General features: G+C 39.9%; 1 protein-coding gene and 1 pseudogene across 1 annotated transcript; one reads left to right on the top strand and one right to left on the bottom strand.

Moving 5' to 3' along the window:
- The first annotated feature begins 461 nt into the window (after positions 1–461).
- LOC149303027 (rho-related BTB domain-containing protein 3-like) lies at positions 462–19,378 on the top strand (annotated as a pseudogene).
- A 3,597-nt stretch (positions 19,379–22,975) lies between these two features.
- On the bottom strand, positions 22,976–26,062 carry LOC149303026 (glutaredoxin-1-like). Its single transcript, XM_089481681.1, has 2 exons — positions 25,856–26,062; positions 22,976–23,089 (listed from the first exon to the last, which is right to left on the bottom strand). The coding sequence occupies exons 1-2, from the start codon at positions 26,060–26,062 to the stop codon at positions 22,976–22,978; spliced, it is 321 nt and encodes a 106-aa protein (XP_089337807.1).
- Positions 26,063–27,652: the final 1,590 nt, after the last annotated feature.

Below are 27,652 nucleotides of genomic sequence, written 5' to 3'. Positions count from 1 at the left end.
TCAAATATGTATTACATTAATGAATTCAATGTAATAAATAATACATTTTTTCTTTTATATGCGCCTAAAGTAAGGGTGTTTACGGTTTTCCTGAAACCTATGTGGCAGCATATGGGGGTCTCAGTAATGAAGGCAGGCGACAGCATGAAGGCCCGAGCCCGCCCGCTCTATACACGGGTCTCATTAACATGCTGTGCCAGTGGGAATTTGTGTGACAGCGCGTTGTTTACAGGCGGCGCCGTCCTCCCGTGACATGCGGCGGGGAGGCACTGAGGATCCCCGCCGAGCTCATGACGTCGCGGAGGGCAGCGGCTCAGAGACACGGAGCTGAACATTAACCCCACGCATGCAGGAGCTGCGGCCGCCTCTCGTCACCTGCTGCTCCGAGTCCGCGCACCGAGATTCCACAGGAAATGTAGGTAGTGCTCACGGGCTGTGGCATCCGAGCAGAGGCGCCTGTCATGCCTGCCAGTGCGAACGGCATCACTGCTGGCTATGGGCTTGGCATCTGGCGGAAAGCTGGCTTACACCGGGTGACTGCTCATTGTGCTATCGGGCTATTAACCCATTTCACCCGTTCTGGGTGGGTGAGTGGCACATGGGGCAGTTAGCCAGCCTTTAATAACAGCTACTGGATGGGTGGGCTTAAGGGGTTCTTTTTCATTTCATTTTCTTGTACATATGTATATATAATATATATATGTATATATTGTATATATATATATGTTTATATATATATATGTTTATATTATATATATATATGCGTATATATATTATATATTATATATAAAGGCAAAATGTTATTTATGGTAGTGATATTGTGCATGGGACTGTAATGGTTAACAGGCTAAGCTCCATAGTAAATGTTTAAGTTCCTATAGAACTGCTTTAATCCGGTTGGGTATATGGAGTGTATACAGTGCAGGATCTATCGGATTTGTTTGTAAATGACTCAAGTATGTTTATTTCTCAGAGCAGGGATACATAAGGTAAACGCAAGTATTTAACAATGAACAATATATAATAGAAATAAATAGAAATAAACTACATGCTGTTTGAGTGGCTATAAATTCTAGAGGATACACTGCGCAGTCTGCACCAGAATGGCTGCGGCTAGCACAGAATCACATAAACTGAGGATTTGAGGGCGGATGAGAGCCATTTGGCTCATCCAGTCTGCCCAATTTTCATGATGTAAATACTCAGACCTTAATCAGTCCTTGGTGCTTAGGGATAGCTTTATGCAGATCTCATGCAAAGATTTGTGTGGGCAACATACATACCACATTATTCTTTCTTGGTACGATTACAACCTCCCAGGAGCCCTGACTGTCATAAAGTATTCTGAACTATGATATTAGTAAGCAAGGGATGGTTCCTGCATATAAAAACTGGGCTAGGCAACTGCTAGCTCCTCGTGTATGGATCAAGCATACAATTAGTTCCAAGAAGGGCTTACCAAGGTACCAAAGTTCCCTGAAAAACTTTTTGCAGATTTAAAGTGGATTTCTCACATTTCCCAAATCATACATTTTGCAGCTCTGTACATTAAATAAACCTATGTAATAATGCTTACGCATTATAGGTACACCCAAGTGTTCCATACAGCCCCACTAACAAAGAATACGTATGAAAGTACTTTGTAATCGTTCAATCTCTTACCTTTAGGAGAAGCTGCAGCTCCTCTTGTTTTTGTTACATCACTGGAATCGGTGGGGGATAGAGTGCATGACTGTTAGCGAGCTGGAGATGTTTCTCCATCAAGCTAATGAGCAAATGGGGTGTGAAAAGAGGCAAATGTGTGGCGTATACAGCAGAATGCCTCCATGCATTTACAAGTCGGTCCAAACTAGTGCTGAAACAACGAATCGATAAAATCGATAATAATCGATAACGGAAATCGTTGTCGACGATTTCCGTTATCGATTAATCGAGTGATCGATTCGTTGTTGGAGCACTCGGCTCCTTTTACTTACCTCCGCGAGCGTTCCCCTCTTCCGCTACACGCTCTGCACTCTCCGCCTTCTTTTAGTTGCGTGACGGATGTGACGCGTTCCGGAGGTAAGTATTCTTCATGTCTGTGCGAATCGCTCTGTGCGAGTGGCTCCGTTCGCACAGAGCGGGGGGTGGGGATGCAGGGCAGGGTGTGAGTGTGGGGGCAGGGCAGGAGACTGGGTGCAGGGCAGAGTGGGGGTGGGGGTGCAGGGCAGAGTGGGAGACTGGGTGCAGGGCAGAGTGTGGGTGGGGATGCAGGGCAGGGTGTGAGTGTGGGTGCAGGGTGTGAGTGTGGGGGCAGGGCAGAATGTGGGGGCAGGGCTGGGTGCAGGGCAGAGTTGGAGACTGGGTGCAGGGGCACAGTGCAAAGTGCTGGGTGCAAAGTGCCAGGGCTGGGTGCAAAGTGCCAGGGCTGGGTGCAAAGTGCCAGGGCTGGGTGCAAAGTGCTGGGTGCAAAGTGCTGGGTGCAAAGTGCCAGGGCTGGGTGCAAAGTGCTGGGTGCAAAGTGCCAGGGCTGGGTGCAAAGTGCCAGGGCTGGGGCAAAGGGCTGGGTGCAAAGTGCTGGGTGCAAAGTGCTGGGTGCAAAGTGCCAGGGCTGGGTGCAAAGTGCCAGGGCTGGGGCAAAGGGCTGGGTGCAAAGTGCTGGGTGCAAAGTGCCAGGGCTGGGACAAAGTGCTGAGTGCTGGGTGCAAAGTGCCAGGGCTGGGTGCAAAGTGCCAGGGCTGGGTGCAAAGTGCTGGGTGCAAAGTGCTGGGTGCAAAGTGCTGGGTGCAAAGTGCCAGGGCTGGGGCAAAGTTTCTTGCACAGTAATAGTCCACCTCTTTTCAGAATGTTTGGGGTTATTTTGTTTCATAAATATTGTGTTTGGGTTTTTGTACTTTGAAAATATTGTTTTTTATTACATCATAACAAAATAAGAATGTTAATGTAAATTTTAAGTTGTTTTTTAACATCCAGTTCATTAAATTATTTTAAATAAACAAAAAATGTGCATATTGTTTTTTTTTATCCGATTAATCGATTAATCGAAAAAATAATCGGCCAACTAATCGATTATTAAAATAATCGTTAGTTGCAGCCCTAGTCCAAACAAAGATTTTAAGGGACCCCTCAGACATCATACAAATTAAAGTGCATAATATGGCTGGAGTTTCCAATAAGCAACATATATGTACTGAAGACCCACCTTATATGTGTACCATGGGGAGAGATAACTGCCTGTCCTCGGGATCTGCATGATTATGTTTCCCCGACATGTTACTTATGTCGTATTGTTAAGTTGTTTAATGGTTCAGGCAGCTTTTGTAACGTTAGTTGAAAAGTTCTGGAAAAGTAACTGATGATTAGAGAATGCATTATTTAGCAAATACACCCGTATCAGTTAACAGAGAGCTTTTTGTTGCTACCTCAATATTATGTACTTCATTTCCTGAGAATTTCGTACTAATTTTTTTTTATGATTAAATGTTTTTTAATGCTGACACACAAAATGTTCCTTGTTTAATAAAAGCTTGCATGTAACAGATTTCTTATTGGTTTCGGTGTCTTTGTCCTAATTTGTTCTTCACTAGGTCAGTTTGTATTGTATTGTTGGGCAAGGAGCGGAATAGTTTATATGAAGATCAAGAAGAAGAGAACCTGGCCTCCTTTTATCTTAGACGAAGAGCTGCAGGATTACTCGTAGATGGCAACCACCCCGTGTTCACGCTTTACAGGGCCACTGTTTTCGGGACTGTCCAAATAGTGGCACATGAGTGTCTCAGCTGGGTAAGACATGCGCGGATTTATTTTCAGATGAAGTGTTACTGTGTGATTTTGTGGTCATAGTCATTACACTGTGGTTTGAAAGAGCACTTTGACTAGTATTTGTTATATATGAATTATTTGAAACCAACTCTAGTAAATGAAGCAGAAGAAGGGCTGAGTTTGCCCTGCCTAATGTACAGTCCATGTGGACAGAAATCACCACCATGCGTGGACACTGTATTAGATTGTTAAATTGTAAAGCTTGTTAACTGGGGCTGTTTGCAGGTTAAGTATTTAAATATTTCCAATGTTGGCTTTTTAATGTGATAGAATGTCATAATCCTCAAACAAATTGGACTTTTGCATTTCTGGTGGATAAACAACACATAATGAGGGTGATCACATGTGGGCGAAATCACATACTTCATGGACAAAATCATCATGCAAAAGACCATTATATGTAGTTCATGATGTGCATCTCTGATATCACTTTAAAACTAAATCCAGGCCACCAATACAGAAGCTGAGTGATTCCTTTATTAGCAGTGAGTATTTCTCACATCAGACATATCAGACCTCCCCTGCTAGCGTCAAATATATTTTATGCATCAACGTCTTTGTTTGTAAAAGTTCATTGGTTATGTAGTAAAAGACATTATCCCTGGTGCTGAAAAATAACGATACTCTTTGGAAGCCCTATAACGGGAATGAATATAATTTAAATCAATTAAGGAGAATTTATTTTAGCTCAAGTCTGGTGCCAGCTACTGCAGTAATTTCAGATCCAATAGTAGATATTAAAGTTGATAAGTGGTAGATCTTAAAACGACATTAAAAGACATATTTTTTGCCATTTGCCCATCCCTTGCATAATACTGCATCCCTGTCCTACATTCAGTGTGTGCTGCTTAGATACTTGTAGTAAACTATGCTATAGAATGAATCGTTTACCATCGTATGAGTTGAGCATTTTAACCCACTAACTTTATCATGATAGAGATACAGAATTTGACGGTAGATAAGAACCATTCGGCCCATCTAGTCTGCCCATTTTTCTCATGCACTAATCAGTCATAATAAGTTCTTGTGTCGGATTCAGGATAGTTGAATGCCTATTTGTGGCATATTAAAATTCCCTCACTGTATAAAGATGCACCAACCCCAGTGAGCGGCATCTGCCACGGATAGCATTTTTTATGTTATCTGTGAGATTATTTGTTTAACTTGTGCCTTGGTTGCCATTTTATTTTAATATGTTACATTGAAAAATATTAAAAAAAACTTTAAAAACACTTCAGGAAACATGCCATTGTAACTTCCTGTTTACCCTTTTTTTTTTGTTTTTAGGATGTTTTTGACCGTGATAAATGTTCTCAAAACATAGTTGGAGAAGCAGATGTTATTGTATTAAAATACTCTGTGAATGATAGGGCATCATTCTTGGATATAAAGGATCATTTTGCTCCATTAATTAAGCAGAAATTCCAAAACTCCGATGTACCTGTGATTGTTTCAGCAATTGGTACAGCACACAACGGTGAGTATGAACTCATGTGAATACATACTGTACGTGTCTTCATTTTCTACCGATTCAAATTGAGTCCTTTTTAAATTATTGAAAAACATGAAAAGACCCAAATTGTGTGCCAGTCTATCTCATCATTAATTTCTTTTTGTCATACCCTATGCACTAATTTTAGCACCTTAAAACATCAAAATAAACTAAAATACATATGATCTTATGAGCAGACTATTGGTTATCCCAGTAGCTTCAGTTGTCAGGAAGGGACCCTACATGTCCATTGAAACAGTAGGTGGAATGTTTACGTGAGTAGAGGGAGAGGTAGAGAATTTGTCAGGTGAGGCGTTCGTTGTTCGTGGTTTACAATCGAAGAATCTAACATGCGTAGTTCTGCACTAGAAAAAAGAGAAGGAGGGAAAAAGAAAAAATAAGCACTCAACTCCAACTGATGCAAAATGACACCTTGATTCATGATTCACAAGGAAATATTTAGCATTTATAGGTGAAACTCTTTATTGCCCTTGACAGAACACCTGAAGAGACTGCACTTGTACAAAATGACTACTGAATGAGTGAAACAACAAGTGTGGACAGTAAAACAAATCATGGCTTGGGATGCACTAGCTATTTAATGTAAAATAAAGATTACATGCAAAGGTTAATATATAGGGTTGCAATGCATTCATACTAATCCTACAAAATGTAAAAAAAATTTAATGATTGAATTCCATTGGTAAATTCTCAATAAGTCATGTTTTTAGATGGCCCATCCTGCACATGCCCACTGTGCTCCTCTGACAGGGGGACCTCCGTTACCTCTTCGGAAGGAATTCAGCTGGCTAAATACCTGGGAGCCACATTTGTGGAGTTGCAAGAGATCAATGATTTCTTTGTTAGAAACTACTTTGGAGGAATGGTACGTATATGCGATTAGTTACATCAATTTGCGTGAATTGTTTCTAACCTTGTGTACACATTCTTTTTGGAATAGAAAGCTTGTTATTGTTAGCACTGTGCTTCTATTACATGAGTCAGTATAGAGCAAAGGGCTATACCTGCCTCATTGCACACATACATTGCACACTAGTACATAGTACTGACAGTATCTATTATGTGTTCATTTTGATGGTACTACTCAATGGGGTTATCTAAAGTCACATTAATATAATAGAACATTTATAATAAATCCTGGGTCCTGCTGTTAATTAAAATGTGTTCCAGGTAATGTGATACATATAATAACATGTAACTAAATTTGGCACTAAGAACATTTTCCTGCTAGTAACAATTCTGTAATCATTCAAAATGTTGCTGGTATCTTTTCTAGTTAGATCACCTCTAGCTGGTAGTTACGTACCTCAACCCTTCATCCATTAGTAGACTGAAAAACTGCATGTAAAATAAAACTGTTAGACGTACATTAGTAATGACAGGTTGGAACCTTCTTGCAGAGAGGTCTTTTACAGCAGGTCCACAGAGGGTGAGGTAGGGCTTGGAGAAATCTGGTAGCACTTCAGGAGACAGATTCCAAGGCAGATGAACATCAGAGACTGGACAGGACAGGTGATACCAAACTGAGGTACCAGCATGTAGTTGGGTCTAGGTGCCAGGGGTAAAGCAGGGAGCAGATGTTGGAGCCAAATAAAGAAGGAACTGCAACCTGTCTCAGTGTGTTCATGTAAAAACTATTTGTTTTTGTGTTTTCTTTCATATTTCTATTTATAGCTGGAATACTTTATACTTGAGTCTTTTAAAAAAAAGTCTACAGTGAAGGGAAAGAAAAAGAAGAAACATGATAAATGCCTTATGATTAAAGCCCCCAAATTAGATCTACCAGGTAAGACTGGTTTTTCCTTTCCTCATAAGTACTTTCCTCTTGCAGGGTTTTTTCTTAATTAAAAAGAATGACTCTTCTGGGTTTTTTTTGCCAGAAATGTATCACTCCTCAGTTGGTGACACCACTTTCATTTAATACATTTGATCTAGTTGGAGGGAAAGCCTCATTACATCAACAGTGAATGCATATTGAAATCAATAGGCACTTTTTCTGCGCATGCATACGATGGAGTGGTCATCTGGCACATCTGGCAAATGCTCCTGCAACAGATCGGATGCTGAAGTGTGCAGCTGCTGGTTGGATGTGCACAGCTGCACACTACGTGAGCGTAAAAACATAACGTGTGGCCTGTCATATCCAGCCTTTGGCGAACGCTGGCCTTAAAGTGCCATGGCCGCCTCGTTATCCCCAGAACGGCCCTGACCTCTTTCACAAACCAGCACTAGAGCTGCCTGATGATGAGTAGCTGAGCCTACACACTGCAAGGCAAAGAGCTGGGAAACCCGAGCTAACGTATAGAGAGGACTCCAGTGATTCACTAGGAATTTGCAAAATGGGTGACATTCAGCTATGCATGCTAGATGGCGTGTCTGTTAGCGTTAATTGAGAAGAAATAGTTTTCTGACAGAAATTAACCGTACACTGTTCAACTACCAGAAATCATGCTAAAGCTCAGTGTAGCACTTACTTCCCACCCCATTCTATACCTAATTAATGATTATCTGTCCTGTAGTTATACAAGTTGAGTTAAAGCATAGTAACAAACTAAATACATTCAGTCCTACTTCAAATCCTCTGTAAAAATGTGTCAACAAGCAATTGCCCTGGTCCAGTAACCTAAATCACTCGACAAATACTGCTCCAAAGGTCAGCCCTGATGTACTAAGTGGCATATAGCTAGGTGAGCTTACTGCTGCTTGTCTCTGTTTCTATGGTTGGCTTATAAATTGGCTGCATAAGGACTATTCATATAAAGACTCAAACCTTGATTCAGGATGCTTTATGCCTATACCATGCACGTTTGAATTCCCTCCATTAAAAATACCCCTTCTGATGGGAGGCTGTTCCATTTACCTACCAACATCTCAGTAAACCAAAACTTCCTTACATTACAAACCTCTGACCCTCTAGTTTTAGACTATGGCCTCTAACATTTCTCCTTCTTTGAAATAAACCTCCCTCCTGTGCCTTGCTAAATCTTTTTATTGAAATGTTTCCATCACATCTCTTGTTAGAAAAATGCTTGTGTTATCATAAATATTATTGCTGACAAAGACATAAGAAAACAGGAAATGTCTAGTCTATAATATATGCACGAGTTTGCGCCAAGACGTCTACTCTATGTTTATATATATATATATATATATATATGCAAAGGGTCAAGTCTAGGCCATTCTTAATTATGCAGCTTAGGAGGCTTAACCTGCTTGAAAAGTAACCAATCAGAATGCTACATATTATTAGAAGTAGATAAAATGCTATATAAACCATGTAATTTAAACATGTAATTAGACAATGCTTCGACTTATGTGTGTTGTGTGCCTTGTCTCGATTATGCGCATGATCTAAATAAAGAACTCTTTCTGAGGAGAATTCGACCATTAATTCAACCAACATCTCTCTTCTCTTATCTTATCTCCAAACTATACATATTGAGATATCCTAGTCTTTCCTCATATTTTTTATCCTGCAAACCATAACTTTCTCCAGTTAATACATTAATATCTGACTAGACCTCAACCTCCAATTTACCCTTCATATTGCTAAAGTATCAGCTAAGCTATATCTCTAAATGGATGTATTGCACAGAAACAAGCCTTACTTAACCCCTTCAATCCCAGGGGTTTTTGGTACCTCAAAGCCCAGAGCAATTTTGCCATTTTTGGGGTATGTCGGTTTAGCGATGATTCTCTTTTCCTGTGAATAGTGTACCCATGTAAACTATATATTGTTTTTTCAAGGAGAGATAGAGCTTTCGTTTGATACCATAGTTGGATGATTAGATGAAAATTTAGAATGAGAAATTTAGTAAAAACTAGCGAAGATTAGAAAAATAAACTAATTTTTTTTTACATTTTCCCTCTGAATCCTCACAAAATTAGGTAAAGTGATGGAAAATCCCCTCCAAGTTTATCAATTCAGGTGTCCTGATTTCAGAAATACCTAATTTATATAGATTTTCAAGACTTTCCCAGCACCAGGGAGCATACTATTAGGTGTACAATTTTGTATAATTTTTATGCCTATGGCTTAACGGGTTTGGGGGTTGTGAACAGGGGCAGGAGGGTTATACTGGCTAGATGTTATGCTAGGGCAATGGGAAGTAAGGTTTTTTTAAGAATTTTTTTATTATCTTTTTTTATATATTTTTAAAAAAAATATTTTTATTTTTATTTTTTTACATAGAGATTGCAGCGTCTCTCTGTGCTTCATCGGAGGGCAGGATATCCCCGCAGGGGATATCCTGTCCTCCGATGACCTTCCGGGTTACATCAGCAGTGACGCAACCCGGAAGGGAATGCCTGATGGCGCGTTTGCAACTGCGATCGGGCACTTTCAAATGTAACAGCTTACCGGACAGCCTGGTCTCCCGTGCAGCGACAAGGATGTGTCCCTGACGCTGCACGAAGGGCTGGACGTACCGGGACGTCCATAGGGGTTTCTTAGTGGGCGTTTTTTGGACGTCCCGGTACGTCTATAGGGGATTGAAGGGGTTAAACCATCAGCATACCTAGGAACTTCTCTGCTCCGGCTCCCTGGAGCCTTCCCTTGCGGGACGTGGCCGGGACTACCCACTGACGTCAGCGGGCGGTCCCGCTGATGTTGATGGGCGGTCCCACTGAAGTTGGTGGGCGGTCCCACTGGCTTTGGTGGGCGGTCCCACTGACATTGGTGGGCGGTCCCGCTGACGTCGGGGGAGTTCTCGCTGACGGCAGCGGGAAACACCCCCGTTTAAAAGGAAAAATGGGCGGGGAGCGGGATTTGGGAGGATTTGGGTCTCCGGCGACCCGGAGGATTTGGGTCTTGACCCGGAGAACCGGAGGAGCAGTGCTCACCCAGCAATCTCCGGGTCAAACCCGGAGAGATCCCAGGTATGACCATCAGGCATCAAATGCTAATGCCAGGTATTGACTATGGGGGTCAAGTATAAGTGTCTGCTCTACAAAATGAACTGGCTCTGAATTCTGACCACCACGCAATACACAAGAGGGAAGCCGGGTTAAGCCGCCATCTTCTATAGAGCTACCCATCTTTCAGAAAACCCCAACTCTTCCTCCTGTTTAAGTTGAATTGTCCTGCTTGTGTGTAGCATCAAATACCTCTGCAATAATTATTCATGTCAGGTTTTAGTTTTTATCCCTATATATTTTTATCCCCATATACAGTATAATTGTTTTCCACTTGTGCTATTGTACTCATAGACTTGTAATCAGGGCCGGCCCAAGACAAAATGCCGCCTTGGGCGAATTTTAAAATGCCGCTCCCCCCCTTATCTACCCTTCCTCTCCCTCCGTCCCTGCCCCCCCCATTATCTACCCTTCCTCTCCCTCCCTCCCTATTATCTACCCCCCCCCTTGTACTTACCTTTCAGCAGTCCTGCAGCGAGTCTCCCTGTTCGGTCTCGGTGCCGGCTTGTATTGCTGAGCGCCGGAAATGAGGTAATCTTCCGGCACTCAGCATTTCTCTCTCTTTCGCTTTAAAAAAAAAAAAAAAAAGGGGCAAAGTGCCGCCCCTTCAAAAGTGCCGCCTGGAGCGGTTGCCCCACTCGGCTCCATTGTCGGGCCGGCCCTGCTTGTAATTGTTTTAATTGTAAATGCTCTGTGGGAGATTCTTGAGAATGAAAAAAAAATAATGTACTCTCCCTAGTAAAATATTTTCAAAACACACAATGTTGAAAAAGGAAATTGAGCAATAACTTAATTTAGTAAGAAGTATTAGTAGTATGCAACTGATTTGTTATACCAAGATATTCAACACTAAACTGGACATTTTTGCAAAAAATACATTTGTATTAAACGAGAGGACTGCCAAACGTGAGATAAAAAATGATGATCATCCAGCTGTCAAACTTTAGTTTTTCTGGTATTTATTTATTTAGCTTTAGCCACTTTCTGCTATTTATGTACTGTGTATCAGTGCAAATGTTTTTAAAATGCAAATGCTTAAAAATTATACAAAATAAACAATGAGGCATTAAGAGGGTTCTATGAGCTTAAAATGGGGTATATTAGTATTAGAAAAAAGTAAACTTACAATGTTGTCTATATAAATAACTATGTTATATATCTAATAATAAAACAATATCTAGTTGCAAAAATGTAAATTGCCATGTAAACATTTAATGTACGCCACGAGGTTAGCTATAAAATCTTGATAAAGCCCTTACTGTGAGCCATACCGCAAAAAGTGCCCCCTCTTTGGCTATATAACAGGGTTGCATACGTACTGAAATGAACATGTGGCCAGGCATATCCAGCTTTACTTCGCTAAAATGCCTGGGCCACTTAGTTATTCCCACTCCGGCTCTGTTCCCAGCAGCAAATGTTTTTCCCTAATTTGTGTTTTGTTCCCACAGAACAGCTGCCAGTCTTAAAGGAGGATCCCTCGCAGTATGAGTCTGACTTACAAAGTTTATTGGTGCGCAGCCAATGTGTGGATGTGATATTCTACAATACAAATCTAGAACAGATGTCAGAGGCGCACAGGATTGTGCTGTGTAGTGTTAGCTGTGTGTTCATGTTGCTGTTCGGTGAAAAGACTGCCAGTGATATTGATGACCCTGCCATACTGAGAACTGCGCGTGCCCTCTTTTCTGAGTGTAGAGAAGATATGGCGCTTGGCTATCCAGTAAGAGTGATTGTTAAAGACTCTCTCTTCTGTTCATGTTTATCAGACATTCTGCACTTCATTTACTCAGGTATCACATATGAACACCTTCATACCTCTGTCGCTGGAGGCTTTTCTCATGTTTGTTTCTGCATGCTTTCATCATGTGTAATCATGTGTGATTGTATTTTATATTATACGCCATTAAAAGACACTCATTGCAAAGGTCTGGATTGTGCATGTAAAAATCATATAGTACCCTAACATTTCATACCCTCTTTTTGTAACTTCGACTATTGTGCTGTGTTGTTGTCAACACAATACATAATGTTTGCAGTTCCAAATAGTGATTCAGATACGCTGCATGCTATTGTGCGGGCAGCAAAATGGTGCACAAACTCAATTTTGAGCATGAAGAAAGTGTAAAAAAGGGAGGGGGGGCAGGTACCCGCTTCATGAATTTACTTAAATGCACGTGAAAGAGTGTCTTTGTGAATGCGCAACATGTAACTATGCTAGAGGGATGTCAGGACATCAGTTGTGTTCTAGGTTGGCCGTTACAGTAAATATGTATACTAAAAACTAAAAGGCAATACCATGTAATCATCAAAGTAATATTAAAATAGGAAACTGTGACAAATGAGTTGTTTTTAAAAACAATGTTCTTTGTACGAGGAGCTTAGCACTTAGTTTGACATCCAGTGCATTAATTCCACTCTGTATTTGACTATAACAATACATAACATTTCCCTTCCCCTTGGATTAGTAGGCTTGTAAAATGTGACGTCACATGTTTCTGAAACATCTCATCAGCCACAATGTGATACAGCATTGTATCTGTGGTGTGTGACATATGATTTATTTTTTCATAGGTGCACGTAACTGGGGGTTACTTGAACAGTGCCTAAAGAAGAAGATGAGTGATCCCCGAGATGCCTCACATGTTCTTCACAGAGTCCAGTGTATTCTGAAGGTACCAGGGAATGTAAGTTTGTAGAGTCTTATTAGTTCCCATTTAGTGTTTCAGATCTGCTTGTGCTATGCAGATTGGTGTCCCTCACTTGCAATGCAAATTTTAAGATGAAGAAAATGAATTTACAGAATTTTCAGAAATCCTTTATTCAGATATCTTTATAGGATCTCTATAGACTAGTAATCTCTGTGCAAGGTACCCAGTCAGGTTCTATAATTATTCTGAGATGTTACTTATTTTAAAAAAAATGTTGTGTGTAGTTTTCAAGGTTACTAGGCGGAGGGTTCGTATTGTCAAGGGGTGATCCAAGCTCGTAGTCAATCAGGCAAAGGTCGGGGCTGGCACCAAGGTTCACAAACGGTAGGATCAAAATCCAAAAGGTCAGTCAGAACAGCAATAAACCACACTCACTGGAACAAGATAATGCTACAGCTGAGAAGAGTAGAAAGGGCAGGTCACTTTATGTAGGGAATGCCCTAGTTACTGGAACCAGGAGTGGGGTCTCTCTTTAAGAGGTGTGTACAGTATTCATGGGTGAGCATGAGTGTGTGGTGGGACAGGAGCTGCTGCAACCTAAGTGGGAAGGCTGGCGGCTTGCCCAGCAGATAATGATTGTGTGCCTACCGTGCACCCTTTCGAGTAGCTGCTAGCAGATTTTGTCGGGAGGTTCTGCAAGCAGTGCTGTGGGGTCCTGACAATAGCATTGGTCATTTTGTCCATTCCTTTGCCTGTACCAAAATGGATACCTATACATTTTATTATTCTTTTTTATCTCCATAGGATGACTTTGCATCAGATCTGAATCTTTTAGGGAAACTGAACCTTAGTAATTCTCTTGGACGCTTTTTTAACACTAATTTCTTAGCTGATGTCATCTTCCACGTACAAGGTATTTTTGTACATTCATTTGAAAATGTATGTGATTGTTTTGTATACTTCCATTAACACCAACCACGTATTGATTTAAACATATTAAGCTGTTATAGCATGACAACTCCCATGGTGCTTTATCAAGAATAGCCTTGATCATCGGCATAGCAGTTATGCAGCAATTAGACGTTTTCTTTTTTGCAACTGTTGAGGTAGATGATGCATTTTTAAGAAAGATGACCGCACAGGGGCGTATCCAGACTCTGAGCACGAAAGGGGCACTCAGACTAACACACATACTATCACAACCAGACACTAACATACACGCTGACACACCCAGCCGCTAACACAACCAGACCACTCACATGCACACAGACACACACTAACATACCCACATTCACACTAAAACATGCACACAAACTTTCACACTAACAAGTTGTTGATGGATTTTTTTTCCCTTAACAACATAAACATTTATTGTTATTGTTATTTATGTTAACAATTATTTCATGAATCTGGGGTTTTTTTTGTAACTTTTTTCAATTTTTTTAATTTATTGATACATATGTTATTTTGTTCCTGAGCGCTGTATAGGCTTAAGGTAATCTGTGATTCTGATTTTAGTCTATATATGTTCCTTGTGTTTAATAAAGTAATTGATACTGTGATTACCGTGCTTATTACGCTCATGTCCCATGTGATGATGTAATGCAGTTTTGCTGCATTTATAGGCAAATACAGGTCCCCTCAACAATTAAAAGACAGACGGTCCATGTGTCCAGCCCATGCTTGAGGTGCAGAAGTTTGTTAATTTACTCCAGTGTGTTGGGGGCCATTGGTGCATGGAAGAATAATATAAAAATGCCCCCATGCAAACAGTGGCGATTTTAGAAATGCCCTGGCATAGGTATTTTTCCTGTGACAGGTTTTATGTTAGTCAGGACTAACTAAAGACTTGTCTTTAGTCAGGACTTGTAAAGATATTTATTTTTTTGGGATAGCCCTTTTCAATGGGCTGAAAAGGACTCAATGGCTTTGGTTGATAACGCTGGATGGTAACCTAAAAGTAAGTTTTAAAACTCCTTTCACTGTATACCCTCCTTGCACCCCAAGAGTGCATTTGATAGACCATGTCTGCCGCTACCTGGGGAACTTACAGGTATGAGAGGTAGGTTGGATGCAAAGGCTTTGAGTCTTTCTTGGTCACTGCAACAGCCCCTCTGAGGGTTTAATCACTAAAGGGGGTGTTTGCTAGTGGGTTAAAAGTAGACGTATGTCCTTAGCTTAATGACTTCATTCTCCATGACCTGGGAAGATTCTACTTCCAGCTTTATGTAATGCGTAGATCAATCGGTGAGTGATGTGACTGATTAAACTATGATTTATACAGAGCTCCCTGAGGTTGCTCTTCCTAATGTATATTGCAGCTAGTGCAAACTGATAACCTATACATTCCTGCTTTAGTGAATTATCCCTGGAAGAAGCGCTCTGTATCTCTGTATGGACTAGAGAAATAGATTGCAATAATAAGAGTGGTTCTTTTGCATACTAATTGTTTCTAGAAGTGCGAAATCTATATATGCACATTATATAAGCAACACCGGCAGACAAAGTACAAAGTAGATAAATGAGAAAAAAAGTTTTTTAAACAAGTGGTTGTTTTATTAATACTCATGTAGGAGCAAGTCATACTATACAAATTACAAAAACATAACCGACAAGCTTTATTTACTTATGCTTGCGCAGGACCAGACTATATTTTACATATTAAATGTGCGGCTTGCCATCATTGCCTCTGACCTGTAATGTTGGATGACCATTGTTAAATTGGGAAACATGTTAGACATGTTATATTTTTTCTGTCCATGTAATCAGTGCATGTAATATATAACCACACTAACTGGAGCTGACCTTGGTGACTCATCTGCAATTCATTCATATGATTACTTTATCATGGTTTATTGACACCAGGGTGTAGTTCCAGTTACATATTCAACATACCTAACCTGAATTTACTGTAATTCCATGCATAATCCAGATTAAGGCATTTAGGGACCTGGAGCAGTTAGACAAAAAGGGCCAACTCTTGGTTCTCCTCCTGCAAGGTACTTAGCACATCCACAGCTTGCCTCTTGGTTGTCCTTCATATCCAGTCCCTCACGTTTCTGGACGTGCAGCACAGTGAATACTTTGGTCTGTGGCTCTGTCACTGTGCTGTGGGCATGCAGTGTCGGTGAGGGAGCGCTGGGGCGCTGCAGCAACTGATCCGTGTTCTCCGCCTTAATCCTGCCCCGATCATTATAGGTATATGATCTTGTAACATTTATCAATCAATATGTGCTCTTACATCCACAGAACACATTTATGGTGCCAAGGTGGCTCATAAAATCTGCAGATTTTTTCTTTTGTTGGAAGATGAAATACGCTGGGAGTAGGAAAGTACTTATACAGTACATAAGACATTTTAGTGTTCTACTCAGTTAACTTTTTCCCCCTTTATTTCAGATGTCACTATCCCAGCCCATCGTGCTGTGCTTCTGGCACGATGTGAAGTAATGGCTGCTATGTTCAGTGGGAGTTACGTGGAAGCAAAGAGCTTGCGAATACCCGTTTACGGCATTTCAAAGGACGCTTTCCTTATTTTCCTTGAATATCTTTATACAGACGCCTGCCATCCAGGTAAACTGGCCCCGCGCCCAGGGTATGTAAGGATGTGTATGTAAGGATGTACCCCACAGCAACTATCCATGACTCTATATTATTTGCTGACCATGAAACAAATCTCTCCACATTATCAGGATCACAAGCGTCAGTGAGCTTTCCCTGTATGGTACGTAGATGGTTGGGATGTAATCCAAAAGGAAAAATGAGTTAGCGTGAAAGTTGCAGAGTGTCTTATAAAACAATATCATGTACCAAAGTGGGCTTTGATAAAGGCTCAAACTATTAGATATATTATTCATATGATAAAAAGCAATGGGATCCATTCACTAAAAAGGCAAGTCATTGACTAAACTCTAGTAAGGCACTGTACCTTAAAATTACGTTAAAAATAGCTTACAAGAGTCTGTCAAGTTACCCGGTAACTCAGGTGGCCACTCCAATTATTAGTAAATAGACTTCTTTGATGGGCTCTTTATAAATATAAACAGTATTTCATAACCATTTTTCAGTTATAGGTCTATTTAAAGCTACTTAAACATGATACTCTCTGTAATATTAGAACCTGCCAAAATTCAACAAAACTGGAAAACCCACGTGTTACCATTGGGGGGTAAGATGGAATATTGTTTTAGACCAACACAAAAAAATTGTACACTCCATTTTTGTAGCCTGGTGTGCTAAAATAAAACTGGCAAGCTCTTTTTTCTTAATTTAAATCATCTTGTGCACTGTAAAATAATATTTTTAGGAACTCAAATGAGCAAATTAATGATGGGCCTGTGCCGTCCATGCTCATGTAAAAAGAAACAGAAAATGTTTACTGGTAAGGTAGTCATATACTGTATAAAGGTGTAATTATAAATCCAGGTGTTTGTAGGTTACTTCAAATTAATTTAATTCATTTAATTATGTATTAATTATGTATTGAACAGTTAATTTGCTGGTTGCTCAGTACTGACGTACAGGTGTATAAAATCGAGCACATTGGCAGCCGTTTCCATAGACAAACATTGGCAGCAGAATGGGTTGTCCTGAAGGGCTCGGTTACTTTAAGCATGACACTGAGGTGGATCTGGGTTTGGCAAGTGCCAGGAGAACTACCAGAATGCTTAGCACATGCTTAGCTACCTACCGTAACATTTGGTGAAGGAAGGTTAATGATCTGGAGCTGTTTTAGTTCCAGCAAAGGCTACAGCATACAAGGACATTTTAGACAACTGAATGCTTCCAACGTTTTGGCACCAGTTTGGGGAAGGCCCTTTCCTGTTCCAGCGTGACTGTCCCCCTTTGTACAAAGCAGGGTCCATAAATATATGGTTTGAGTGGCCTGCACAGAGCCCCGACCCTAACCCCACTGAATACCCTTGGGGTGAATGGGAATCCCAATTGCTAGTCCAACATCAGTGCCTGGCCTCACAAATGCTCTTCTAGAGCACACATTCCCACAGACACACTCCAAAATTGCGTGGAAAGCCTTCCCAGATGAGCTCATATAGGTGTAATGGTCAGGTGTCTACGTACTTTTAGTCTTATAGTCTACGGTCTTGTGGAGTTTCTCTCAAGCATAAATGCATTTGATACTTAACTTCATAATGTCCCGGGTGAAACAGATCCCTTCAGCCTCTGTAGTATTTAAAATGGTTATAATATATTCCAATTGTTAAATATAGATGCTTATACTAACTGCTTGCCACACGTTTTGTCTTTATTTCCCAGAAAGCATTCAGCACGCAATATCTCTGCTCATTTGTTCTGAAATGTACCAAGTTCCAAGACTCCAACAAATGTGTGAATGCTACATCACCGATCAACTCCAGAATATGTCTAGCAGAAAACTAGCAGAAACAAGTTTAAGTGTTGTTCATCTGCTGAGAAATGCTAAGGTAACGTATATTCCCTATTATAATGATAGCTCTGTCGATTCTGGCAAGGCTTCTGGCAAGACTACCCCTTTTGGCATACATGGTAATACCCCAGCACAATGTCATTCAACATCAAAAAGCTGGATATAAAGTCCCCCTGAAATAATCGTGTCTATTCACTAAAGAGAGAGCTTGCAGTGTTGTCGTTTTACTTCATAATGAATAGGGAAGTAAAAGATGAAAGAGTTAAAGGAATGTTGTCAGGAGAGTTGTGGTTTTAAGTGAATTTACCCTAATGTGACAAATGACATAGCTTCAGTTGACACGTATGTGGGTCAGGATACATTCCAGGTGATTTACTAGTTCCTCTTCTTATATAAATACAAAACTTGAAATCAAGCTATGATAAGTTTTATTTCATTTTAACTATTTTTATCAAATACGATATCAAGAGTAAAATATCAATAATTTCAGAAGTAGAATTATGAACATGCAAATGCTGAATTCACCGATAAAATAGTATTTTATTATTTCTGTTCTGATTTTCACTTTTTCAGTTCCATAACTCAGACGGGCTTTCCAATTGGTTACTCTATTTCATCGCCTCAAACTATTCGATCTTCAGTCAGAAAAGAGATTTCCAAGATCTGTCAGGTGTGTTAAATGTTTCAATGGTTTTGAAAGCATTGCTTACAGTATATATATATAATAGTTTATGGACACTACTGGCATAATTAGTATTTATAGTTTTTGTATCGCGCCATCATATTACTCAGCACTGTACAACGGGAATACGTTGCAGTCAGTTTTAAGGAAAGATGTTCATTTCATGGATTGCGATGTCTGGAATAAATGTCTCATGCAACTGAGTCACAATTGTGATGTGCATCCAACATATTTATACACCTTTCTTCGTGCCTAGCAATGAGTGAATAATACTTATATTGTTTTACTTTCCCCTACCAGATGAAGAACGTGCTTTTATTGACATTCACAGGTGGCCTTCCAGTGTTTACTTGAAGCAGCTTGCAGAATACAGAGGACATATGCACTCCCAAAAGCACAGATGTGCGGTGATGTAACAATCAAATCCCCACGCAACCATCAGGGGTTCATGTTTCTGCCTTCCATGGACCGTCCAAGTTTCTACATTGAACAGTATTGTAACAGTAGTGTAACAGTATTGAAAGGAGAGAAGTGAAGGAGAAACCCAGCGTGAGAGCCCCATATAGCTGCAGTGGCTGCTACCACTTAGAATACAAGCTTTAGTAGTAATCCTTGTTAGCTGGTTGGTATTCGAGATGTGTTGAAGCCCGGGTCGTGTTATGCAGTAGCAGACTGTCTTGGGTGAGCTAGTGTTCTTCAGACTGGGCTAAACATGCACTGGAATTGTAAAACTCGGTGATATATGGTTCAGTTACGTCAACTTTGTTCACAAAATGGTCCATCTGTGTGTAAAAATTAACATAGAATTACTACGTTATTAATTATATTTTCTCTTGTCAAGATCTGCCTTCTTAAGGTACACGAGGGAAAATGTTCCAGTTTGACTTCTTCACATACTTAGAACAGCATAATGATTTACATTGACATTTTCAGCAGCAGGGGATGATGTCTTCTTTTCCTGCTGCTGCTCAACATATTATCAAGTCATAATAGCACATGTATGGTTTCTACAGTTGGCATTGAAAGCCATATAATTACTTGACGCACGAATGAAATGATGCATGTTTATGAGACCATATTTTGTATTCCAGGCACTTCTAGGCATGAAGGCTGTTAATAACCACAAAACAGTTACAGAAAGTAAGCTTTGCTAGATGGGCGTATATCGGAAGTCAAGAAAAATTGGGTGGGTAGAGCTACCGTTAATCCAACTCCTTACAATAACCTTGGTATGTGCACTAAATTAGACAGCTGCTGTGAGATTTACTAATATAATATAATAATATAAAGCCCACAATCTTGTGAAAACAAGACTAAAACGGGAAAAAGATGTAAAGTCTAGTTATAGTCCACATGGATCTTTTCATAATACGCCTTCTGTCTTTGATAAATAAAATTGGAACCTTATGAGTATGGTTTCTATTTCGCAATTATTAGTTTGTTATTTTCAGCCACTTGTTTGTCAACAGCAATAGCAATAAAATGTGGTGCTTATGTAGTTTCTAACCCTGCATGTATAATTGTTCTACAATGCATGGCTCGCATGTAAGAGACAGTAGGAACAAAAAGCGAGTTGAAAAAGTTATACCACACTGTTTATGGGACGGAAATAACAACACATGCAGTATTTAGTAAAAGCATTTAACACTGCAAAAGGCAGCCGCAGGTTTGGAGGCAGACCAAGTAAATTGTTTAAGTTAATGTTGCTTAGTCACTAATGTCCCCAGTCTCTGAAACTTTGCCTTTAGTTTGGATTTAGTGTCCAAATATTTAATAATATTCTGTTTTCATTCTGTTCTTTAAAAGTCGTACTTTTGCATTAAAGTGGAACAGATTTGCATCCATTCCTCAGTGCCTCCAGACACAATGTCTCTCTCTCTCTGAAGAGGTGGCAACTGAGTTTTGCAAGATATTGGTGGAGCATCTCGTCTTATAGCCTGTGTACTCACTCAAAGCTTATATGTCATACTCAAGTGTATTTCCCAATTTCTGTTCAAACATAATGGGATGAGTTGTTGGTTCTGTCTAATATTGATTGTTGTTAAAAATTGCTTCTTTAGGTTGATATTTAACAATAAGAAAGAGGTGGACTATTTATATAGGAAGACTGACTTGCTAAAAAGGTACATTATCATATGGTTTACCTTGCAGTACTGCAAACACCAAAGAACTATATCACTGAGTAAAAAAACATTATTAGTAGGTTTTCAGAGGCCCATTCCATGGAAATTGACTTGCAACGTTTTTTAGAACACTTTACCTCATAAAAGGTAAAAGGGTATACAACAGGCAGCACTTTGGCTGTTGCTGAATCCCGCCAGCACTAGTGCTAAACTAGTGGAGAAGCAGAGAGTCCAATGGGGGAAATACGGATCTACGCATCTGTAGGGCCACAGTGTCCACAGGGCCACAGTGTCCAGCCCTCTACATGTCCCATAACCCTCACTTGGCATTTGTTTGGACCCTTGATCTAGATACAATATATATTGTTTATCTAGGCATTAAACAATACACAGACACACAGCATGACAAGCGATATACAAACAGATGGCAACACAATTTATTATGAATGACTATACAGGATACAAGGCATATTCACAAATTTCTGGAGTCACTTATAGCACATCTGCTAATAGAGAACTGGGAGTAATGAAGTATCAGGTTTTGTATTCCGAATTTCCCTGCAACAGAAACAGAAAACAAATGTTTAATTTAATAAGAGTTAGATGGGTTCCATCATGACTACTACAGCTACTACCATTCTCTGGGGGACACAGCGAGCAGAGAGCAAGCTTTCAGCTTTAGGGGTTTATTCATATGTTTAGGGAGTTCTAACGTTTCATTTCACTGCATTTAATATACAGTACATTAGGAAGAAATAGCTGTATCAGTGACATTTGTACAGAGCTGATTCAGCCTTTCTCGGAGGAGAAACTCGAATGACCTGTCTTAAAGAATATTTAAGTTATTGACATGATATCTTCCATTAGACTTGTGCTCATGGATCCAAAACGATTAAATCCATTCCTTTAGGGACAACACATTTGGAGGGATTTTTTTAATTTGGAAACAAAATTAATTATCACTCACTCTCACACTCCCTCCCTCTCTTAGTATCCCCCTGCCCTCTACGTGTCTAAACAGCTCATATTCTTATTCTCGATTCTTGATCCCCGGCGTTACTCTGGCCTGCTGGAGCACTTCCCCTTGCATGTGCGTAGGAACCCCTAAAAAACAGTTCTTGAAGAACAGGAAAATAATTTGCATTCTGTCCTTCAAGACATTCAGCCCCTCTTGTTTTCTCCTCAATCCTGCCCCTGAGTCTGTGTTTCTCTAAGCAAATCAAGCAGCAACAGGAGCAGGATCCTTGTGGTGAGGCAGCTCGGTGAAGTGCAGAACGCAGCGGCGGAGGAGCAGAGCAACGTAACTTCAATTTCTCAACTGCCTCCTGCCTCATTTATATGGGGAATTTCTCCATTATCCGTCCCCCGCATGGTTTCCTGGGGGGATCCGCCCCTCCCGGTTCCTACGCCCGTGTCCCCTTGGTGTGTAACGAGGATCTGCCCTGACGCGGAAGTGCTCCAGGAAACCAGAATAATGCAAGCGATTCCGCAGAGAAAGAGAAGCACAGAAACGCAATTGGGGATAGGTTTTCCCCATAGTGTGCGCCGAGGCTCTGTCCTGATGCAGAAGGGCTCCATAAGGGCCAGGGTAACACAGCAGATCGCCAGGAGAAGATGATCACTGGAGAAGAAAGAAAAATTAAGAAGCAGAGAACACGAAGAAGCGGAGTTGTGGAAATGGAGACGGAGAAGGTGGGGAGACATTGAGAGAGAATGTGACAGAGAGTAAAAGAGTGTGACAGTGATCGCGGAAAAATAAATTCAAACAAAAATTCCGAGCTTTCAGCTTCGTTTTCATTTGTTTCGTCTTGACCTCCTCCTTTTTTCCCCCCAGACATTCATTTCAATTAAAAAAATTGGCATAACAAACTCTCATCATTTACCATATCATCACTGCAAGGCACCGATTGATTGCAACATCTTTTCCAGTTCTCCACTGCTGTCCAGAGGAACCAAATCAGAGCATCCACCAACGCATTTTTCTCCAATATATATCCGTGGCACCTAAACAGCATAAGAAGTCATGCTCACTATATTGTTTAAAATTTATAGACGTGTCCTCAGATCATTCATAAAATATATATGAATTACACATTTTTTATGATACAATAAAACGTTACATAATGACAGAAAAGTAAGATTCTCATTATTTTCATCCCTCCAGTGATACTGCTTAAGACACACAACTTCATTACATTTAGTATTATATCCCATATTTTTCATTTTAAACTAAATATTCCAAAGTTAATTTAAAGGAAACAAAGTGCTAAAAGCAGAATCTTTTTTTAACTAATTCCAATACACTTCAGAAATCCTAAAAAGCTAGATTTTTGCAGTAAAAAGCAGATCACATGCTAAATTCATACTAATGAGAAAGCAATTTTAGTCATAGAACACAAACCCCCAAATATTATGGTTAACAGAGAATTGAAACTTTTCTTGGTTCGCTATTAGAAACATATCATGTAATTAAGCTGAATCAATGTTATTTCAACTGCTTGCTAATTGTAAGGATCTTGAAAGTGATAGAAATCTGACATGAAGCTAGGACAAATATGTTCTTAACTGGTGAATTAAATTTCTGCCTAGACCTGGAAAAAGATTTTTTATAATATGTGTAAAAACGTCATGCATATCCCATTGAATCGCTTAGTGTCTTTTTTATTCTATTTTTGTTTTTATTATTATTATTATTATTTTATCAATTGCACTCTTGAATCCCATTTTGCTTATTTGGAGTTTAGTCGGGGATCTAAATCACAAACCATGTAACATCAATTTAAAAATATTACTGAACAAAGTCAGTTGCAGATAAATACATATTTGGACTTATTAATGATTATTATCAATTATTATTAAATTAATATTGTCCATTTTCCATGAAAATCAATTCCCGTTGCATATAACGCATGTATTTTTTAACGGTTCCTAAAGCATTTTACAGATTTACGGCTTAGGCAGATATTTTATCTATATGCTGAGCAGAATATATTCAGCATAAATATTACATTTGTATGTGAATTATATCTTTGGATATTTTTAAACCACGTGTTTGTAGCAGGATAGAATTTGTGTGCAACCTAATGTTGGAAACGCAGTCATCATCTAAAACTAGATGGTCAGAAGCTTAGAAAGTTTTACATTACTGAGAGCATGGCAGACAAATAGAGCAGCCTCCCATCAAAAGTCAAGTAAAGGAACTTAAATATACATCAGATAATCATATATGTTTCCAGACCAAGGACTGATTAAGATTTAAGTCTTCACATCAGACTAGATGCCGTCAAATTCTCTGTTTCCAAAATAAAAATAGTGAAATCACAGTGCAGTTGGAATTTGAGGGTCTAAAACAGCACAAACCTCACACTTTCTAGAGCCCCTATGTTTTTCCCCCTTGCAGTCCGCAGGCAGACAAAAGAATTGTTCATAGCGGCCACAATGACGACTCAGCATTGAGGTCGAGCGACAAATCAAAAAGGAAGTAGAGTTGATTTTGGTGACTGTGTAACCATGACGTTGTCACTTGTCACCCATTACCGTTTGTTAAGGAATGGCTGTGTTAGCAACAGAATACAGCTCGCAATACATTACCATGCAATACTTCTTGGAGTTTTTTTTGTTTTTTTACTGGGGGTGGATGCAAGCTTCATTCTTTTAATGAAAAAGAGTTGCCATGGTCATCGCTATGACAGACATCAGTAGAAAACCCTCAGATTCAGTGAAAACATGCATACACCATTATATTAAAAAGTAATAATTTTATATGTTGGTTGAAACCCAACATTCCCAGTGAGCTCCAATGATTTAGTGTACACTTATTTAAAAAACTGTCAAAATAATACTTGGCGGAACTATTAACAGCAACCTGCTCTTACTATATCAAGGGGGGGTTTGAGCCCCAAGTGTTTTTGAGTTGTTTAGTTGTATTTCAGCTCCTTGACTTTACTGTACATTATGTGAGCTTCTGCTGGAGGAAGCAATTAGTTGTCCCTGGATAATGTTTAGTTAAATCAGTGAAATTTCTTCAAGTCTCCTCATCCATTGAACTATACATTATACAGGGTCAGCTCAGCTCTCTTAGCTGGTTGTGTTGGTCCTTCATAATGGATGGTCAAGTTGAAAGTGTTGAACAATTCTCCCATCAGTGAATAGACCCCATCGTGCATTTGTCCAACTTGAAAAATAGACAAAACTAACCCTGCAACTGAACTCCAACTCAGGGGAAGATCCATAAGTTTCTGTGATGCTCAACGTAAAGAGATTTGTATCCACGACTCAAAACACAGACACTAAAAAAAAAAGTCACACCTCTACACTATATATATCAGATTAACTAGACAGTGAATGGCAATTACAGGGAGTCACAACCAACCTCCAGAATATTACAAATACCTACTTAAGACAAGCCTCTAAAAACCATAACATAGTGTTGTTAACATAGTGTTGTTTTAATTCTAAAATGATAGGAATGCGCACAGTTCCGCTCCCTCTATTGTGGAATAATCACCAGTCGTGGTGATACCAATGTGACTGCATAATACCCCATGCAATATGTAGGGTACCGTATACATCGCTGGTGCTTTATAAATAAATGTTAACGATAGTAAAGCGTATTATGTAAAGCAACCGCATGCCAGGCAATTCGTTTGAAATGACTAAGACACTCCAGCAATCTGGATCAATGAACACGATAATCATTTACTCCAGAACCGAAAGCATTAAAGGATAAGATAAACCCTCACTAAGCAGATAATAAAATCACAGACTCACCGTTCGTTCTCCTGTTTTCTGCAGAAAATAATCTTGAACGCTCGCCACGATGTCCAAGTTGCTTATGTTAACAATTTCCAGATGGCCCTCCTTAAACTTGTATTTCTGTAATATCCCCTTCGCCCTGACACAATAGGGACACGCGGGCTTTTCAAACATCGTTACCTTAGAAGCTTTAAGTTTGCTTTCTACAAAAGCCTGGGCCATTTTCCGTAACAATTGTATCTGCGGCAAGTGAAAAGTAGACTAGGTTGAGTATGATAAGGAACTGCTTGTGTAACTGCTTCTTATGGAGAGGGAGGAGTAGCCAAGGGGGTTAGACATACTGCCGGCCAGCCAGCTCTTATTTCCCAGTAGTCTTATTTTTTAACACTATCCTTTCCATACTCGCCCGAAACGTAGAATTTCTAAGCAGATAAGAACCGTTCGGCCCACCTAGTCCGCCTGATTTTTTTCTGTAGTTGTCAGATTTGTATTTTCAGTAGGGTACCTAGGGATCGCTAGCTTTGATACAATATAATGTTGTTTGATGCCATTTGTGGAATTAGTATTACATGATTACACTGCGTGCTTTGTCACATGTGGTCAAGTCAATGCTGTGTTCCAATCTCCAACAGTCTTCAGATTGCGAACTCTCAGAGGATCATGGGTAATTGAGTACTCACATAAAATAATAAAATATATACCGGTAATTAATAAATAAATTGTAAAATTACTTTTTTGTTATGTATAAAAATAATTATAACCATAGGACAATAATAAAAGCATAGAAATGTATGGTAGGAGTTCCCTTTTAATTTTTACTAGCCTGCCCCAGAAAAAATATATTATCGTATCTGACGGCAGATGAGAACCATTAAGCCCATCTAATCTGCCGGTTTTTCCTGACGTAGAGACTCAGATTAGATTCAAGATACGTTTAATGTCTATCCAACACATCAGCCTCAACTACCTCTGATGAGAGGCTGTTCCACTTAGAGAATGCAAATTGTTTGCGTTCCTTACAGTTGTGAGACACAAAAGGGGAGAATTCCCCAAAATAAGCAAGAAAGCACTTCTGGTAAGCTGCAAAAAAAAGGTTATTAAGAATACCCCTCAATGTTACATAACTCCAGAAAACATTTTGGCTAATATCTCCAAACAAGCTGCAACTATGTACATACATTTGCTAAACTAATATTCCCACTTGGTTTTATGGTGAAAAGTTTGCTCCATGGTGAGTAAGCAGACGGGGAAGGTAAAGCTGTCGTGACCCTTTGTTACCCAAGAGTCACGTTGTAGCCAGTGCTGAACACCCGTTCATGATTGTGTGTGAGTAGGATTTGGCACATTGCTAGGTGACACATGGAGCGCAATCAATAAGCCCGTTCAGCTACAGTATATGTTCCAGGAAAAAGAATCCCGCACGCCGCAGCTTATATCACAGATGCCTTTTATTCCATCTGAAGGAACGCAAGCCACATTTTGATTTTCAACTCCAGGCCATGTTTTTTGGCTACCTTGAGCACAGGCATCTCAATTAAAAATCAATTAAAGAGGCACTCCAGCCATTATATGCACTTTAATGCATATTATAGCTGACTTTCCATTTTAAATCATACCCCCCCCGCCACCCCTTGTAAATGCATGGAAGGATTCAGTAGATTTCCCCTATGCACCCCCCCCCCCGTCTACTTGGCTTGCTGGTGATATGTTCTGCATACATTAAAAGGCTTTGGAGATGTTAAAGGATCTCCTGCATGTATCCACAAAAAGCAATCAAATTCATTTTGCTTTCCTGCCACTGAATGGCTGCAA

This window comes from Sceloporus occidentalis, unplaced genomic scaffold (genome assembly GCF_023333645.1).
Source record: "Sceloporus occidentalis isolate IW3139 unplaced genomic scaffold, rSceOcc1.0.p SCAF_16, whole genome shotgun sequence".
NCBI classification, from domain to species: domain Eukaryota; kingdom Metazoa; phylum Chordata; class Lepidosauria; order Squamata; family Phrynosomatidae; genus Sceloporus; species Sceloporus occidentalis.
The sequence above is the reverse complement of the archived record's forward strand: the minus strand, read 5'-3'. Positions and strand labels throughout refer to the sequence as shown.